Source organism: Gracilinanus agilis, chromosome 3 (genome assembly GCF_016433145.1).
Source record: "Gracilinanus agilis isolate LMUSP501 chromosome 3, AgileGrace, whole genome shotgun sequence".
Taxonomy (NCBI): domain Eukaryota; kingdom Metazoa; phylum Chordata; class Mammalia; order Didelphimorphia; family Didelphidae; genus Gracilinanus; species Gracilinanus agilis.
This window is the reverse complement of record NC_058132.1, coordinates 456,111,230-456,129,972: the sequence shown is the minus strand read 5'-3', so window position 1 is coordinate 456,129,972 and position 18,743 is coordinate 456,111,230. Positions and strand designations below refer to the sequence as shown.

General features: G+C 37.2%; 1 protein-coding gene across 1 annotated transcript in view; it reads right to left on the bottom strand.

Moving 5' to 3' along the window:
• The window catches only part of ACE2 (angiotensin converting enzyme 2), an 88,023-nt gene that overhangs the window by 24,347 nt on the left and 44,933 nt on the right, over positions 1-18,743 (bottom strand). Inside the window, exons 5-6 of the mRNA XM_044669265.1 lie at positions 11,410-11,554; positions 1,318-1,416 (exon numbers count right to left, since the gene is read on the bottom strand). Of these exons, the coding sequence (XP_044525200.1) occupies positions 1,318-1,416; positions 11,410-11,554 (244 nt within the window). The remainder of the gene's footprint in view (positions 1-1,317; positions 1,417-11,409; positions 11,555-18,743) is intronic.

Genomic DNA, 18,743 nt, shown 5'->3' with positions numbered 1-18,743 from the left:
TTCCTTCCTTCCTTCCTTCCTTCCTTCCTTCCTTCCTTCCTTCCTTCCTTCCTTCCTTCCTTCCTTCCTTCCTTCTTTGCTTTTTTGTGTGTTAATCTAGGAAGTCATGGACAGTCTGGGAATTTACAAGCATTCACTGTTCTCAAAGAGGTTTGATCCAGGGCAAAGTCTGTACTGCCCCCTGGGCTAACTCTATAAGTTCTTGTCCTAGGTTTCAGTCTGTGCAAGAGTATATTGCTAACGGGCTCTGTCCTTAGCAGCCAGTAGAAAGCTTTGTTCAAAGTGACAGAATTGTAGGATCCCCCTGGGTCTGAGTTTCCTGCCTTGTTTATCTTTTGCCAGGCTAAGTTAGATACTGAAAATTAGACCTGTTCTGAGGTTGGAGCCTGAGCCAAATCTTTGCTCTTGCTGGTGTGTGAACTTCTTCCTCTCTCAGTATATAGTCCTGGGCTTTCCTACCTTGACAAGGCAACCAGACTACCACACCATGCACAGGTTTTCTTCTTGTTCTGGATCTACAAGTCATGACTGAGTGGTGGACAAAACACCTGCTAGTTGACACCCCTTCATATGCCTTGCCTGGGTCCAGGTTTAGGGCTTCACCAGTGTAGGCCTGAAGCCTCCTTTTCTATTGGTTCAAAGTCACACCTTAAGCTCCTGTCCCTTGTTTCTGCGGATTTCTCTGTCTGTCTCCCTGTGCTGACCTGGGCCAGATAAAGGAACCCATTGTGACTTTTTTCTGGATTTCTTCAAGATTCAGTCTAGTGGGGGCAGGTAGGTGACTCAGTGAATAGTGCCAGCCATAGAGACAGGAGGTCCTGGGTTCAAATTTGACCTCAAACACTTACCAGCTGTTTGGCTCTTGGCAAGTCACTTACTATCAATTAGCTAGCTCTTACTGTTCTTCCTCCTTGAACCTCAATACTCAGTATTGATTCTAAGACAGAAGGTAAGAGTTTAAAAAAATGATGCTCCAAACTTGACTGTCACTCATTTATATTTATGTTATTCCTGAACAACTATTTTCTTTAATGCCATTTCTTCTACCATTTTGTTTTCATGAAACCAATGAATCATTTTAAATAACATATGCCTGTAATACTTCTTTGTTTCACTCATAATACTAGACACATAATACTAGACACATAGTACATGTTCAGCAAATCTGAATTGAATTCAATAAACTATTTTGACTCCTGCTGGAAAATAATAGCAGGAAAAGGAAGACAAAAAAAATCTAAATCTGTTCTTAGCCTCCTGGTATATCATTAAGGTCACTTTTCTACAGACATTCCAAGCAATGAGGATAGACATTACCGGATAAAGGAATAATCATTGGCCACATGAAACAATGCAGCAGGGTCACAGTAGGTTTCATCATGGGGTAGGGGCTCCACCACACCAACTATTTCACGCCTTGGGAGAAAAAAAGAGAGGAGAATTTTACAACAGAACAGCAGTTCATCCACCAGATGGTAAAATATACAGTTATCTGACACAATGAATATTGCCACATCATTCAATGATGTTGTTACTGGCATAAGACAGATGCCCGTGGGTTAAATGTTTTTTTGTACTGCCTGCAAGCTAATTAAATACAATAAAATTTTATTCAAAAATGTAAAAACAATTCTTATCTTTTAGGTCACACAAAATCAGCAGACGAGCTGGATTTGGTCCCAAAGGCCATAGTCTGTTGGATTCCTGGATAAGGGATCAAAGGAGGCAGCAGGATTTTATGATTAGAAAACTGGCTTCAAGTCAGGAGAACTTAAGTTCAAGACCTCCTTCTGTGTCACCTGGGCAAGTCATTTCTGATTGCCTCAGGCAATTCTACCAGATAATATCTGACCATAGAATCCATAGGTATGTGGAACATATTTCATTAGATTACACATCAAGGGAAGGGCGCTCATTTTATTCATATAACTAAAACTTTAAAGTTTTTTTTTAATCAACAACTAAAATTTACTTTAAAAACAAACTTAAAACAAGAAGTTTTTTCCTGAAGTACCTGGTACTTTGTACCTGGCATGTACAAAAAATGCAATTAATTTTCTTGATATTTATCTTTCTCAAAATAATGAGCTAATTGACCAAACTGACCAAGACAGATTAAAGTTTCCTATCTTCCTATCTTAGAAAATTAAACACTCCCTAGGTGTTCTAGACTTAAATTCCTTGGCCACATCATTATTATTAATTGATAAAGCCAAATTCATGTTCAATGGACCAAATCATGAGGAAGTCCAGGCACTGTTGGGATATTATACTTCCTAGTTTGCTCTTTTACATAAGCTAGTTTTGAAAAAGCTTTCCCTTGAACAGCTTATTGATTGCAAAGAGACTTGTGAAACTCTCAGAAGATGGAAGCCAAGATCCAATCAAGCCACTCTCTGGTGGTGTCTGTAGTGGTACCTTTAAGAATATATCTCTCATAATCCTGAAGCAATCAACTTAAGTTTCCAACTTATTTAATGATACTAAATTTATTGTAAGTCATTCACATGTTTCTAAGGTCAGTGGTTTTCCCATTGCAATTGTAATTTTACAAGTTTCTTGTTCAAAACGCAGGTCAGTGTACGGAGTGTTATGTTTGTAATAACAGGTATGTTGGGAAGCTGATGGTCTGGCTAGGGCCAAATGCCTGCAAGACACTCTCCTCCCCCCCACCCCCCACAGGCTTGAGTGAGTGGGGAGGGACAAGTGCTCATTGCTCTCCAACCCCTCCTACTCAGCAGTTGATTTTCAGTTGAATATGGAAGCAGGGCAATGACTTCTGACAAGGCTCAACAAAGATAATCTCTAATGACGTTCTCTCCTCAACTTATATTCCCCACAGGTCTGATTGAGGAACTGAGTAGAAGCTAGATATCTTGATGTTAAGGACTGAGAAGGAACAGACTTCTTAGGCTAGCAACTGACAGGAACCAAGTTTAATGACTGTAGTGAGTATACCTAAATATTACTCAGGCACTGCTATTAAAGATAAAGCTTATATTGACAAAAGAAAGAAGGAAGGGGAAGGCAAGAGGGGGTAATTAGGATTTGGATAAGAACTGGGAAGCCCTGAACTGTCGGGTTGAAGCTGCCCCTTCCCCCCCAAGGAGGGAGTGGCAGACCTTTAGCTAATTTGCCCTCTAAGCTAATAGCAATTACTTCTAATATCCAAATAATTAAATAATTATTATATTGATGCCGGAAAGGTCTAATCCTACTAGACAGGCAAACTCCTGAATAGAAACCACAATGGCTTTTGCCTCTCTGGCCTCCCAGGCGAACCCCAAATCAGGAACAGCAAGCAGAAAGATCCGCTCCCCTCAACTCCCAGAAATCAACTGTTTAACTCCCTACCAACTGCTCCCTCACCCAAAGTTCTCCAGGGGGGTCCCCGGGAATTCTGGGTGAGGCTTGACCCTGTATTTTGCAGGAATTCCATCCTGCCATTTTCTACATTACAGGAGTCACTGAATTTAGGAGTGGGTAAAATGAAGAAATTCTTTCCAACTCTTCCTTTTATCAAAATGATGCTGGGACTAAAATTTACCATCAATGCAAGGGCAAAGTTGCAAAGAAACCACCCCATGTGGTTCTGGTGCCTTGACAAGTTGAATTTTTGATTAAATTAATCAAAAGTGGGTAAGAACAAGACCTATATACCTCCCTGAATCAATCAAAAGCCAATGTGTCAGGGGGCAGTTGGGTAGCTCAGTGGATTGAGAGCCAGGCCTAGAGACGGGAGGTACTAGGTTCAAATCTGGCCTCAGACACTTCCTAGCTATGTGACCCTGGGCAAGTCACTTGACCCCCAGTGCCTAGACCTTAACACTCTTCTGCCTTGAAGCCAATACATTGTATTGACTCCAAAACAGAAGGTAAGGGTTTAAAAAAAAAAAAAAAAGTCAATGTGTTAGATACTGGATCATGCCCTAAACAATTTATATAAAAAGAGAAGATATCAGTATCTGATATAAAAAAAAGATATTCCAAATTTTTGGATTAAAAAGAAAGCAAGGAGAAAACAGGGGGCTAAACAGTGGCAGAGAAAGAGATATCAAGAAGAGTTGACTTGAAAGTAGTCTCAGAAAAAGGGCCCAGGCTGAGAGAAGTTCCAAGAAAAGCCAATTCTTTCCCCAGCTTCTCCTGAATCCTATTTAACCACAGTTCTCATAAAATAAGTCTTCTTGTTACCCAAATGTTTCCAGTAAAATGAATTTTGGGCTCAATCACAAAGTGGCAAGAGGTGATATAGTCCCTACATACATTTATACACTGTCATTGAAAAATATAAAACAACAACAAACAACTGAACAGTAGTTTCATTTTTGTTGTTATTTAATCCTGCCTAACTCTTCAAGACCCCAGTTGAGTTTTCTTGGCAAAGATACTACAGTGATTTGCCATTTCCTTCTCCAGCTCATTTTAATGAAGAGGAAATGAGGCAAACAGGGCTGGCCAGAGTTAACAGCTATTAAAAGTCCCTGAAGTCAGATTTGAACCCAGAAAGATAAAGATGAGTCTTCCTAACTCCTGGCTCATTGCTCTCTCCCCTGTACCACCTAGCTGCCTAAATTGAATAGTAGTAGTTTTTGTTTATAATCCCAGCAACCTAGGAAGGTAGATCTCTTCTGTTCAGGAGTTTTGAATTTCAATGAACTAAGTCAGTTCAATGTTCTATAAGTCTGGCATCTATGTGGTGAGATCCTCCAAGATCTTTCTCTAAGGAGTTTAAACCAGCCAAGTTTGGAAAGGAAGTTAGTTAAAACTTCCATGCCAACCAGTGGTAGAATCAGGCCAGTCAGAAGAAGCCTCTGAGAGAAATAGGAAAACTGAATCTTTTTCAAAAAATCGTTAGATTAAAAGTATTTTGGGTGGGCCACTTCTCAAAACAAAAGAAGTCATTCAAGTTTTCATCCCTATCTGGGTTATATAGGAGGAAAAGTAGATAAAGCACTGAACCTGGGATCAAGAAGACCTCAGTTCAAATTTGACCTTACCTACTTGCTAACTGTATGATTCTGGTCAAGTCACTTAACCCTGTTTGCCTCAGTTTCCTCATCTATAAAATGATCTAGAAAAGGAAATGGCAAACCACTACAATATCTTTGCCAAGAAAACTTCAAATGGGGTAACAAAGAATCGGACACAATCTAAACAAGTGAACAGGAACAATTTTCCTCTCCATCATCACTAATAAATAAGTTGGGACATGGAGTTTAAAGGGCCTCACTCATTGTTACCATCAACTGGAAAATGGAGTGTAATACGTGAAGGGAAAAAGTTAACTTGAATAAATTTAGTTCATGGATAAGGTCCCAGGATCTATTTTAGCACCAGTAAAGGTGAATTGTTTTAAGAATCTCTTGAAAAAAAAGGTTAAAAACTGGAGCAATGGAGAATAGCTAGGTGGCTCAGTGGATGGACAGCCAGGCCCAGAAATGGAAGGTCCCCATGAACTCAGACTCTTGCTAGCTATGTGACCCTGGGCAAGTCACTTAATCCCAATTGCCTAACACTTAGAACTCTCTGCAAATTACTTAACCCCAGTTGTCTAGCCCTTACCATTCTTCTGTCTTGGAACCAATACTTAATTTTAATTCTAAGGCAGAAGGGAAGGGCATAAAAATGAAGCAATAGCTTTGCTTTACAGAAGTGACTTTCATTTCTCTACATCTATTTTATATTTTACAGCAATTTTAATGTTTTTGATTGGGACCCTATTTCTTGTGAAATCTTATCCATTACTGTATTTTGTTCAAGGCTTCTCTCCAAGAAGGTAAAATGAGTCTAACACCAAAAAATAAAAAATTAAAAAATTAAAGTTAATTGGCAGAGAAAAAAATCAACATATCCTGGCATCTGGGGGAGGAGATGGTGGTGAGATAGTGAGGAGCCTAGGATAACTTCTAGAGTGAGGGTCTGAGAGGCTGGAAAGATGGTCTTGCTCTCTATAATAATAGGGAAGTAAGAATGGGGAAGGGTTTAGAGGAAAAGGCAATGTCTTCAGTTTTGTATATGTTGAGTTTAAAATATCTATTGAATATCCAGTTTGAAACACTGAAAGGCAGTTGGAGCTATGAATTTTGAGGTCAGAAGATAGATTAGGATAGGACAGGAAGATTTGAGAATTATTAGTGAAGTGATAGTAATTAAATTCATGGGAATTGATAAGATTGCCAAGTAAAATAATGTAGAGGGAGAAAAAGACCAAAGATAGAACCCCGAGGGACACCAAGAGTTAAAGAGTATGATTTGGGTCAAGGAGCCAGCAAAGGAGCCAGAGGAGGAATAGTTAGATAGATAGAAGGAAAACCAGGAGAAAGCAATTTTCTGAAAACCTAGAGAGGAAAGAGTACCAAGGAAGAGTAATCAACAGTGTCAGAGGCTGGAGAGAGATCAAAGAGAATGATGACTGAGAAAGGGCATAATTGGTAAAACAATCAATTAAAAAATAATCCTTTACATTTTGTCTTAGAATTGATACCAAATATTGGTTCCAAGGAAGAAGACCAGTAAAGGCTGGGCAATGAAGGCTAAGTGACTCTCTCAGGGTCACACAGCTAGGAACAATCTATCTGAGGCCAGATTTGAACCTAGGATCTCTTTTCTCTAGGCTTAGCTCTCTATCCACTGAGTCACATAGATGCACTTAACCAATCAATTTAAAGAATGCCAAGGATGATACCAATCAAACTATCAAATAATTATTTTATAGAACAAGAAAAAATAATAAAATTCATCTAGAAGAACAAAAGGTCAAGAATATCAAGGGAACTAATTTTTAAAATGTTAAGGAAGGATGCTTAGCAATATCAGATCCCAAACTATACCATAAAGCAGCAATCATCAAAACAATGTGGAACTGGCTAAGGAATAGAATGGTAGATCAATAGAGTAGATTAGATACACAATATGCAGGGATAAATGACTTTAGCAACCTAGTTTTTGATCAACCCAGAGATCCCAGCTTTTGGAATAAGAATTCACCCTTTAACAAAAACTTCTGGGAAAATTGGAAAACAATAAAGCAGAAGCTAGGTATAGACCAGTATCTACACCCTATACCAAGATAAGGTCAAAACGGAAATATAATTTAGCTATGAAGAGTAATGCCATAATAGGGGAACACAGAATAGTTTACCTGGCAGATCTTGGGAAAAGGGAAGAATTTTTGACCAAACAAGAGATAGAAGTATTATAAGATATAAAATGAATAATTCTGATTATATTAAATTTTAAAACTTTTGTACAAACAAAACGATTCCAACCAAGATTAGAAAGGAAACAACAAACTGGGAAAATGTTTTGTAACAAATGTCTCTGATAAAAATCTAATTTCTCAAATTTATAAAGAATGAAGTCAAATTTACAAGAATACAAGCAATGTTCAAATGTTCAAAGGATATGAACAAGCAATTTTCAGATAAAGAAATCAAAGCCATTAATAATTATATGAAAAAATGTTCTAAATAACTTTTAATTAGAAAAATACAAATTAAAACAGTGCTGAAGTACCACTTCACCTCTATCAGACTGGCCAATATGGCAGTAAAGGAAAGTGGTAAATGCTGGAGAAGATGTTGTGATGCTAATTTATTAATAAATTGGGACACTAATACATTATTTGGTAAAGTTGTGAAGTGATCCAACCATTCTGGAGGACAATTTGGAACTATGCCCAAAGGGCTATAAAACTGTGTATACTCTTTCATCTAGTAATGTTGCTAATGGGTCTATATCCCAATGAGATAATAAAAAAGGGGAAAGGACTCACTTGTACAAAAAATGTTTATAATGACTCTTTTTGTGGTGACAAAGAATTGGAAATCAAGGGATGTCCATCAACTGGGGAATGGCTGAAAAAATTGTGGTACATGTTAGTAATGGAATACTACTGTGCTATAAGAGATGATAAACAAGATGATTTCAGAAAAAGCTGGAAAGATCTGTGGGAACTGATGCAGAGTGAAATAAGCAAAACTAAGAGAACATTGTACACAGTAACAGCAGTATTGGATGACGATTATCCATGAAGACTTGACTACTCTCAGTAATGCAATGATCTGGGACAATCCTGAAAGACATGATGGGGAATGCTATCTACCCCCACAGAAAGAATTCTTGGAGCCATCTTTTACATCAGTGTATTTATGGCTTTATTTGGGGGTTTTGGTTATATATGACTTTGCTCTTACAATAATGAACAATATGGAATTATGTTTAGCATGACAATAAAAAATGGGGAAAGAAAAGAATACTAAGTATGAAATTTAACTGTTTAAAAAGACTGAGCATCAATTGTTCATAGTATTTTAAACAAAATACTCGACTGGGTTATGTTTTTGATTGTTAAAATATTGCCCCAAACTGGATATCTGATCATGGTGTCTATGGAAATGTCATCAACAATTACAGAAACCATTTTTCTAATTAATAAAAATACAATCATTTGTTGCACAACATTGTGCAAGACAAAGTTAAATTGTAATGTAATGACATTCATCATTATAGGATCATATTTGAATCCTATTACCAAGATTTAGGAACAAGCCTTTTTCTGAATTGTTACCTTTTTCATTGTGATCCCTGACTGGTGTCTCACCTCTTGCCAAATAGAATGAAGTCATAATCAATGATTTTATTAGAGTTTGGTTCTGTTATCATTCTTTTCATTTAGATAAATAAGACTGCTTGATATAGTAATATAATAATATATTAAATTTTAACCATTATGATAGCTCAACAGTTTTGACAATTAATGGTTTTTATAATATTTGTTGATCTTCTGACAGTTTTGGAATCCCTTATCAATTATATCAGTGTGACTTTTGTTTGATGTGTCATCAGAAGAGAAATATCAGGAAAAGCAAAGTATTTCATTAATTGATAGATTGTATGAAAATCACGGATTCTTTTCATACCAATTAGACTGAAAACATCTTTTTCTTATGTGAGGAAACAAATATTATAGGATGATAAGAACAGCTAGAAAATTGAGACTGGAAAAATATAGACTGCCTCATCGGTTACAATGTTTTATAATTTTGAATTGGAATTAGCAGAATACTCTATGAGCTATTAATAGCTTGGGTATTGTTCAACTGTTAATCTATTATCTTCCAAATGAGATTATAAGACTTTAGAGAGGAAGAATTATAGTTTTATAAATAGGATAGATTTATAAATATACTTAGATATCTTATAAATAGATGTATAGCTAGAATACTCCTTTGAGCTCATTTAGTTTGACCATTTTTTTAAAGATGAAGAAAATGAACCCCAGAGAGGGAAGTGACTTGCTCAAAGGTAATAAATGGCAGAAGTAGGATTTGAATTGAGAACTTTTGCCTCCAAAATTAGCTTCCATCCAGGGTGGCAACTTAGATTCAATTGAATTGGTCATTATGAATAAAAATATATTTGAAAGACAAATTTTGTATGAGAATCTCATAAATAAGCAAGAGTCAGGCTTTTCACCCTCACTCAGATCACATCATTACTTCTATCAATTCAGGGAAAAGAATCTTAAACCAATGTGGAATCATGTAAATTAATTGTTCAGTTTTTCAAATGGTGTTTTACATGGTCTCAATGAAATTGGACAATTTTTAGATTTTTAAAATAGATTTTATTTTATAGATTTTGTGTGTGTGTGTGTGTGTGTGTGTGTGTGTGTGTGTGTGTGTGTGTAAGAGAGATAGTGCTACCTCTCTGCTTACAAAGAAAGATTAATTTAATCAGAGATAAGCCTCACTTTTTAAAAAAATGGAACTGATTAGGAATTGGTGCTTTATGCCAAATGTGCCATTGAGGTTGCACAAAATCAATAAATGACATGAAATAGACTACTTCTGGTCATATTTCTTAGTGTTATAAGACTATATCTATAAAACTCTTTGCTCCCTTTCCATTTTTCGGTTCATGCTGCTCTGTGACTTTCCCCCTTCCTTGAGTTTTCTCCCTTCTTCTCTCCACTTGTTTAAATACTCTAGGGCCCAACTCAATCCCAGCCCCTACTCTGAAGCTTCTTTTGGACTCATCCAGCCCATAATGATGTCTCTATCTTTCTCTCTGTCTCCATCTCTGCCTGTCTCTGTTTCCACTTCTCTCTCTTAAATTCCTTTATCTTCCATTGTCTGTATCACTCCTGGCCATTTACATGCTCCCTTATATTATTATTATTATTGTTACCTTTTTATATGTATATGTCTTATGTTGTGAGGAAGATTATGTAGGATTAGTTACATATAGTTTATATGGACCTAGCAGGAAGGGCTGGAGAATTCCAAGATGGAATGAAGGAGCAGGAAATTGCTTGTGCTCTGAGAGGGACTGCATTGGTGGTTGGCACAAACTGTTGCTAGCCCTGGGAGATCTCAGAGTTAAGGGCACCCTGCATCCTGATTCCCTGGGATCCTGAGTGGTGGAGGCTTTCAGCAAGTGGACAAGACCTGCAGAGCTGCACCAAGTGGAGGAGGAGTTTGGGATCTGGTGGACAGCATCTCAAGCACACTCTCTCTACTTGGGTACCTTGGACCACCTTGGCTTTTGGCATCCTGTGATCATCTGTGGATTACCGTGAGAACCCTCAAAGCCACCCACAGACCCTTTAACTGTGCTGGTCAAACCTGGCTGAACCCAGGTTTGAAGCAGCCTTCCCAGTGACTCCAGAACTGCTCCTTTGAGCCCAGCCTGGCCTAGGTCAATTAGAATTAGAATAGACAAGTCCTCCCCTTGCCCCTGTGATTTGCCCTGTAGGTTTTAAGTGCAGAATCCCCTATCACACCTTTATTTAGTTAATCATAATTAAACTGTTTAAAACTTTTACCTTGACTGCTGGTTCCATAGACTCTGGCCTAGTGGTGAGCTGGGAGACCGTTAGCTTAACTGCCATTCTGACAGTTAACAGTTAATACCAGCTTAGCAGTGAACTCTGGTCTCCCTATCCTGGTTGGTCTTGTCTCTCCTTCAACCCTGTGTGTGTACCCACAACCATTTAGTTTATATTTTAACATTCCTGGTGCCCCATCTTTTTACACTTACCTCAAGAATGAGATAACAGATGGGCAATAAAAGTGTTATATGGATGCCAAAGAAATATAAAAGTAACAGGGGAAAGGCTTCTCATAATGTTGGATAGAGACTCTGTGTAGGATTTATGGGGAAACATGGACGGGGATTAATGGTGCAGAAGGAGAAGACCAACCTTGGCTTTTGATCTGCATCCATGGAGTTAGTACCCAGGCCTGTAAAACCATGGATTGACCAAAGTACCCAAAATGTCTACTCCTCCAGCTAGATTGTAAACTCTTTGAAGGCAGGTATTTTTTTTCTTCTATTTCTTTAAATAAGCCTTTTGTCAAATGTTTAGCCCCATAGCAAAGACTCAATAAATATTTACTAACTTACTTCATCTCCCACCACTTTTTCATCCACTCTTCTTTGGGAATATTCCCCTCAAACACCATCCATCTCCACTTTTCTAGCATATAAGTAAAAGGCATTGTTCCAACAATGGTGAGGGCTTGCTTGAACAGGAAATTTATTTCTGTTTCTGGAAATAAAATGTCAAAAGAATAGACATTAAGATGAAGGTGTTAAGGGATTCTTTGAACTAAAGCATGTCTCTTCTATCATAAATACCAATTACTCTTCAACACATACTTTCCTTCCCATTAGGAGATAATAGGTCATATGCAGAATAATACAACCAATTCTTCATTAACCTTGATGTAGCAGTTAGTTAAAAGTTCTATTACATAATTAATTTTATTTTTGTCATTAGTTTTTACCATCTTGCTTAGGACACTTTTCACCAGAGCCAGTGAGCATTACCTACTTCCCCTGACCTTTTTTTAATTCTCTGATGGAGATACCAACAAGGAAAGAAGGAAACATTTTTTAGGTGTCTACTATACTTTCTAGCTGTGTGACCATGGGCAAGTCATTTAACCCTACCGGTTAGCCCTTACTACTCTTCTGTCTTAAAATTTTATTCTAAGATAGAAGATTAGAGTTTTTTAAAAGTATATACCATGTGCAAAGTACTGTGCAAAACATTTTTCAAATATAATTTCATTTGATTCTTACAACAACTCTGGGAAATATATACTATTAAGTGAATTGCTCAGGGTCATGAAGCTAGTCTAAGGCTGGATTTGAACTCAGTCTTCCTGGCTCTAGGTCCAGCTCTCTATCTTCTGGCCATCCAGCTGCCATTAGTAGTAACAGTCAAAAAAGTCAAAGTCATAGCAACACACGCCTAATAGGGTTCTTAAAGATGATTTGAATCACCTCATTTTATAGATAAGGAAAATGAGCCCCAGAAAAGAAACAAGAGGGAAGAGATCAAAAGGCAAGGAGTAGGAGGAAGTTGGGTAATTCAATGGATCGATAGCCAGGCCTAGAGACTAGAGGTACTGGGTTCAAATCTGCTCTTAAATACCTCTTATCTCTGTGACTCTAGGCAAGTCACTTAACCCCAATTGCCTAGCCCTTACCATTTTTCTCCCTTGGAACTAATGCACAGATTGATTCTAAGACAGAAGGTAAGGGTTTACAAAAAAAAAAATTTTTTTTAAGGCAAGAAGCCAACCTAAATTACCTGAATTACCAAGGACTGACTCTTCTTATCTATGAAGGCTTTTTCTGCCCACAGGTCCAAAATGCTCTAATCTCCCAAACTTCTGCAAATATCTCTATTCATACAAAAATAGAACTAGTCAGATGGCTTGTCTGACATCATATAAAAATTAGGAGCAGAGCCTCTCCCCTTAGGAGACTATTATGGAGTTTCTGGCTCCAGATGAATGATTCAATCAGTAGGAAATGCTCTCTTCCTATTTTACTGAAATGTATCATACACCATAATGTGTTTACCTATAAGAATGGAAGATCTTAAATATAGTAGGAAAAGGGCCATGTTAAGTAGTGAAAAATAATGACCTAAATTTTTGCTTCAATCTTGGATCTCCTCTCTCCTTTAATAACCAGACACAATTATAGGATTTATAACTGGAAAGAGATTTAGATGCCATCAAATCCGACATTCTTTTCTTACAGATTAGGAAACAATAGTCAAAGAGATCAAGTATATTGCCTAAAGTCATGTAAGAATCAAACCAAGATTCTTCAGCTTACAAATCTGGTGCTTTTCCCCCCCATTTTATGATAATGAATGAAAAGCACTTGCAAGCATTAAGCACTATAAAAATGTTACCTATTATTATCATTACTGCATCATTCTACTTACTACTAAATTATGCTACCTCTTACTAAAATTTATTTTCCAAATTGCTGAAAAAGAAATGATAATAACAATATCTCAGGGCAGCTAGGTGGTGCATTGGATAGAGCACCTAGCCTATATCCTTCCCTTTATATCAAAGACTTTTATTAAGCCTCTATTTGTGCTAAACATTGTGCTTGGTCCTAATTAGCCTGAAAGTTCCTTAAGAAAACAGTCTGGATTCTATTTGTAACTTTTAAAAAGTCTCCTCCAGGCAGCTGGGCTTCCTGGTTAAGATGGCGGCAGAGTAAAAAGCAGCACTTAACCTCTCCTAACCAAAACACACAGGACTCCTCAAGGGGACATAAAAACAAATCCAGACGAACGGAGGGACCCCACAACAGGGCGCAGTGTGGAAGGTACATTGAATCGGGGCATTTCCATGCTATAAAGGGGTGAAACAGCTCTCACTAAATCGCGGACTGAGCAACCACCCCCTCCCCCCCCACACACACCACCTACAACTCCAAAGCCAGCTCAAAAGAAATAGAGCAAGTTTGGGGCACCCATTGAGTCATTGGCAACTCCAGGGCCTGTTCCTGAGAGCAGCAAGACTTAGGACCCCAAAAGGCTAAAGAACGCACACAGGCTTTGAGCACGGACACAGAGCTCAGGCATGAGCGCAGGCGCGAGCGGAGGCAGACACAGGCGCGCTTGAGCGAAGGCTCTGAAACCCTGAGTGGGGAACCAGTGCAGACAGGTATATGACTGGAACCAGCACCCTGAGACTTGTAAAGGAGCCTCTGGCAGAGGATCAAGCAAGGGGGTCCACCAGGGGGCTTGACCTTGAGAAAAACCAGACCTGAGTCAGCGTGAGGATAAACCTGAGAACGGGCAGGGCTAACGATGGCAAACCAGAATCAGGAAGGCCAAAAGAGAAAGATTAACAACAAGAAGAAGAAATCTTTTAACACTCAACAACTTTTACACAGAGAAAATCCAGACAACCGAGCAAACAGAAGAGGAGAACAAACAAGCATCCAGACCCTCCCAAAATAATGAAAACTGGTCACAAGCTCTTGAAGAGTTCAAATATGAGATGATGAAAAAGTTGGAAAAGATTTGACTAGAGAAATGGGAAATAGCTCAAAAGGAAATCAGGCAAGAAAATAACAGTTTAAAAGACAGAATTTTGCAACTGGAAAGTGAGGCTAAGAAATCAAATGAACTGATAAGCAAATTGAACACCAGAAATGACCAGATTGAAAAGGAAAACCAAAAGATCATAGCCGAAAACCAAAAGATTATAGCTGAAAACCAGTCCCTAAAGGCTAGAATTGAGCAATTAGAAGCTAATGATCTCTCAAGACAACAAGAACAAATAAAACAAAGTCAAAAGACTGAAAAAATAGAAGGAAACATGAAATATCTCAATGAGAAAGTGACAGACCAAGAAAACCGGTCTAGAAGAGACAATTTGAGAATCATTGGTCTTCCAGAAAAACCAGAAATTAATAGAAACTTGGACTCCATACTAAAAGAAATTATTCAGCAAAATTGTCCTGAAGTTCTACAACAAGAGGGCAATATAGATATTGAAAGGATCCATAGATCACCCTCTACACTAGAACCAGAAAGGGCAACGCCAAGGAATATAATAGCCAAATTCAAGAGCTTTCAAATAAAAGAAAAAAATCTTACAAGAAGCCAGAAATAGACAATTCAAATATCAAGGAGCACCAATCAGGATCACACACGATCTGGCAGCCTCCACACTAAAAGACCACAAGGCTTGGAATATGATATTCAGAAAGGCAAGAGAGCTGGGCCTTCAGCCACGGATCAACTACCCATCGAAACTGACTATATACTTCCAGGGGAAAGTATGGCATTCAACAAAATTGAAGATTTCCAAGTTTTTGCACAAAAGAGACCAGGGCTAAATGGAAAATTTGATATCCAACCACAAAAATCAAGAGAAACATGAAAAGGTAAATAAGAAACAGAGGGGAAAGAAAGAAAACTCATGATTTTTTAAATTTGACTCTTTAAGGGCTTAAATAAGATCTAATTATCTGTATTACTATGTGGAGAAATGCTATGTATAATTCTCTTTAGTGAACTCTATTCACTATGATAGTATTCACTATTATTATAGTAATCAGAAGAATAATTCATAGGGAGAGGTTGGAATACTAAATGGTCTAAGATGATATGGGGGGTGGGAAAGAGGGGGATGAATAGCAGGGGACACCAAGAGAAACTTGAAAGAATGAGAAAAATAGGATATTCTATTACACACAAAGAGGGCATGGGAAGGGGAGGGGACAAATACTATTATAAGAAGGAGAGGAAGAGAGCATTAAGAGGTACTATTTAAACCTTACTCTCAGTGTAATTACCCTGGAGAGGGAAGAGTAGCTATATTATCCATTAGGATATAAAACTCTATCTAACCCTACTGAGAAAGTCAGAAGGGATAAACCAAGGGGAGCAGGGGAGAGGGGAGGTCAAAAAAGGGAGGGGAGAAGAAGGGGGAGGGAATTTATTAGGCCTTTAAAAATAAAAAGAGGGGAATAATAAGGGAGGGGGTAGAAAGGGAAGTTAATCAAGGGAGGGGATAAGGGATACTGGCTTAAAGCAAATCACTGGTTTAAAAGGAAATAGTTTAAGAAGAAGGGGGTAGGAATAGGAGAGGATACGAAAATGTCAGCAAATGCACAACTGATAATTATAACTCTGAATGTGAATGGGATGAACTCGCTCATAAAATGGAAGCAAATAGCAGAGTGGATCAGAAACCAAAACCCTACCATATGTTGTCTACAAGAAACACATATGAGGTGGGTGGACGTACACAAGTTTAAGGTTCAGGGCTTAAGCAAAATCTTTTGGGCGTCAAATGAGAAAAAGAAGGCAGAAGTGGCAATTGTGATTTTTGACAAAGCCAAAGTAAAAATAGATATGATCAAAAAAGACAGGAAAGGTCATTACATCCTGATTAAAGGCAGTATAGACAATGAGGAAATAACAGTGCTCAATATGTATGCACCAAGTGGCATAGCATCCAAATTCATAAAGGAGAAAATGGCAGAGCTCAAGAAGGAAATAGATAGTAAAATCATACTAGTGGGAGATCTAAATATCCCTCTGTCAGATCTAGATAAATCAAACCAAAAAATAAATAAGAAAGAGGTAAGAGAGGTGAATGAAGTCCTAGAAAAATTAGATTTAATTGATATGTGGAGAAAAATAAATAGGGACAAAATGAAATACACCTTCTTTTCAGCTGCACATGGTACATTCACAAAGATTGACCATGTAATAGGGCATAGAATCATTGCAAACAAATGCAAAAGAGCAGATATAATAAATGTAACCTTCTCAGATCATAATGCAATAAAAATAATAATTAGTAAGGGCACCTGGACAGGCAAATCAAAAACTAAATGGAAATTAAATAATGATTCTCCAAAACCAATTAGTCAAAGAAGAAATCATAGAAACAATCAACAATTTCATTGAAGAAAAAGACAATGATGAGACATCCTACCAAACTCTGTGGGATGCGGCCAAGGCAGTACTCAGGGGGAAATTTATATCCTTGAGTGCATATATTAACAAATTAAGGAGAGCAGAGATTACTGAATTGGGCATGCAACTCAAAAAATTAGAAAGTGAGCAAATTAAAAACCCTCAGATAAAAACTAAATTAGAAATACTAAAAATTAAGGGAGAAATTAATAAAATCAAAAGTAAAAGAACTATTGAATTAATAAATAAGACTAGAAGCTGGTATTTTGAAAAAACAGATAAAATAGACAAAGTACTGGTCAATCTAATAAGAAAAAGGAAAGAAGAAAACCAAATTGGCAGTATTAAAGATGAAAAGGGAGACCTCACCTCTAATGAAGGGGAAATTAAGGCAATCATTAAAAACTATTTTGCCCAATTATACGGCAATAAATATAGCAATTTAGGAGATATGAATGAATATTTACAAAAATATAAATTGCCTAGATTAACAGCAGAAGAAATAGAATACCTAAATAATCCCATATCAAAGAAAGAAATTGAACAAGCCATCAAAGAACTCCCTAAGAAAAAATCGCCAGGACCTTATGGATTCACAAGTGAATTCTATCAGACGTTCAAAGAGCAACTAATCCCAATACTATACAAATTGTTTGATATAAGCAAAGAAGGAGTCCTACCAAATTCCTTTTATGACACAAATATGGTACTGATTCCAAAGCCAGGGAGATCAAAAACAGAGAAAGAAAACTACAGACCAATCTCCCTAATGAACATAGATGCAAAAATCTTAAATAGAATATTAGCAAAGAGACTCTAGCAAATAATCAAGAGGATCATCCACCATGATCAGGTAGGATTTATACCAGGAATGCAAGGATGGTTCAACATTAGGAAAACCATTCACATAATTGACCATATCAACAGTCATAACAACAAAAACCACATGATTATCTCAATAGATGCTGAAAACGCCTTTGACAAAATACAACATCCATTCCTATTGAAAACACTGAAAAGTATAGGAATAGAAGGGCCCTTCCTAAAAATAATAAACAGTATATACCTAAAACCATCAACAAGCATCATATGCAATGGGGATAAATTAGAAGTCTTCCCAATAAGATCAGGAGTGAAATAAGGATGCCCATTATCACCTCTATTATTCAACATTGTATTAGAAACACTAGCAGTAGCAATTAGAGAAGAAAAAAAAATTGAAGGTATCAAAATAGGCAAGGAGGAGACTAAGCTATCACTCTTTACAGATGATATGATGGTATACTTAAAAAATCCTAGAGAATCAACTAAGAAGCTTGTAGAAATAATCAACAACTTTAGCAAAGTTGCAGGATACAAAATAAATGCACATAAATCATCAGCATTTCTATACATTTCCAACACATTAGAGCAGCAAGAGGTAGAAAGAGAAACACCATTTAAAATCACCCTAGACAATATAAAATACTTGGGAATCTATCTACCAAAACAAACACAGCAATTATACGAAAACAACTACAAAGCACTTTCCAAACGAATAAAACTGGATCTAAACAATTGGAAAGCCATTGATTGCTCATGGGTAGGACGAGTCAACATAATAAAAATGACAATTCTACCCAAATTAATTTACCTATTTAGCACCATACCTATCAAACTACCAAAAAAACTTCTTTACTGAAATTAGAAAAAACTATAACAAATTTCATTTGGAATAACAAAAGATCAAGAATATCAAGGGAAATAATGAAAAAAAATGTGAAGGAAGGGGGCTTAGCAGTACCAGATATTAAACTATACTATAAAGCAGCAGTCATCAAAACAATATGGTACTGGCTAAGAAACAGAAGGGAGGATCAGTGGAATAGACTTGGGGTAAATGACATCAGCAAGACAGTGTATGATAAACCCAAAGAGCCCAACTTTTGGGACAGGAATCCACTATTTGACAAAAACTGCTGGGAAATTTGGAAAACAATAT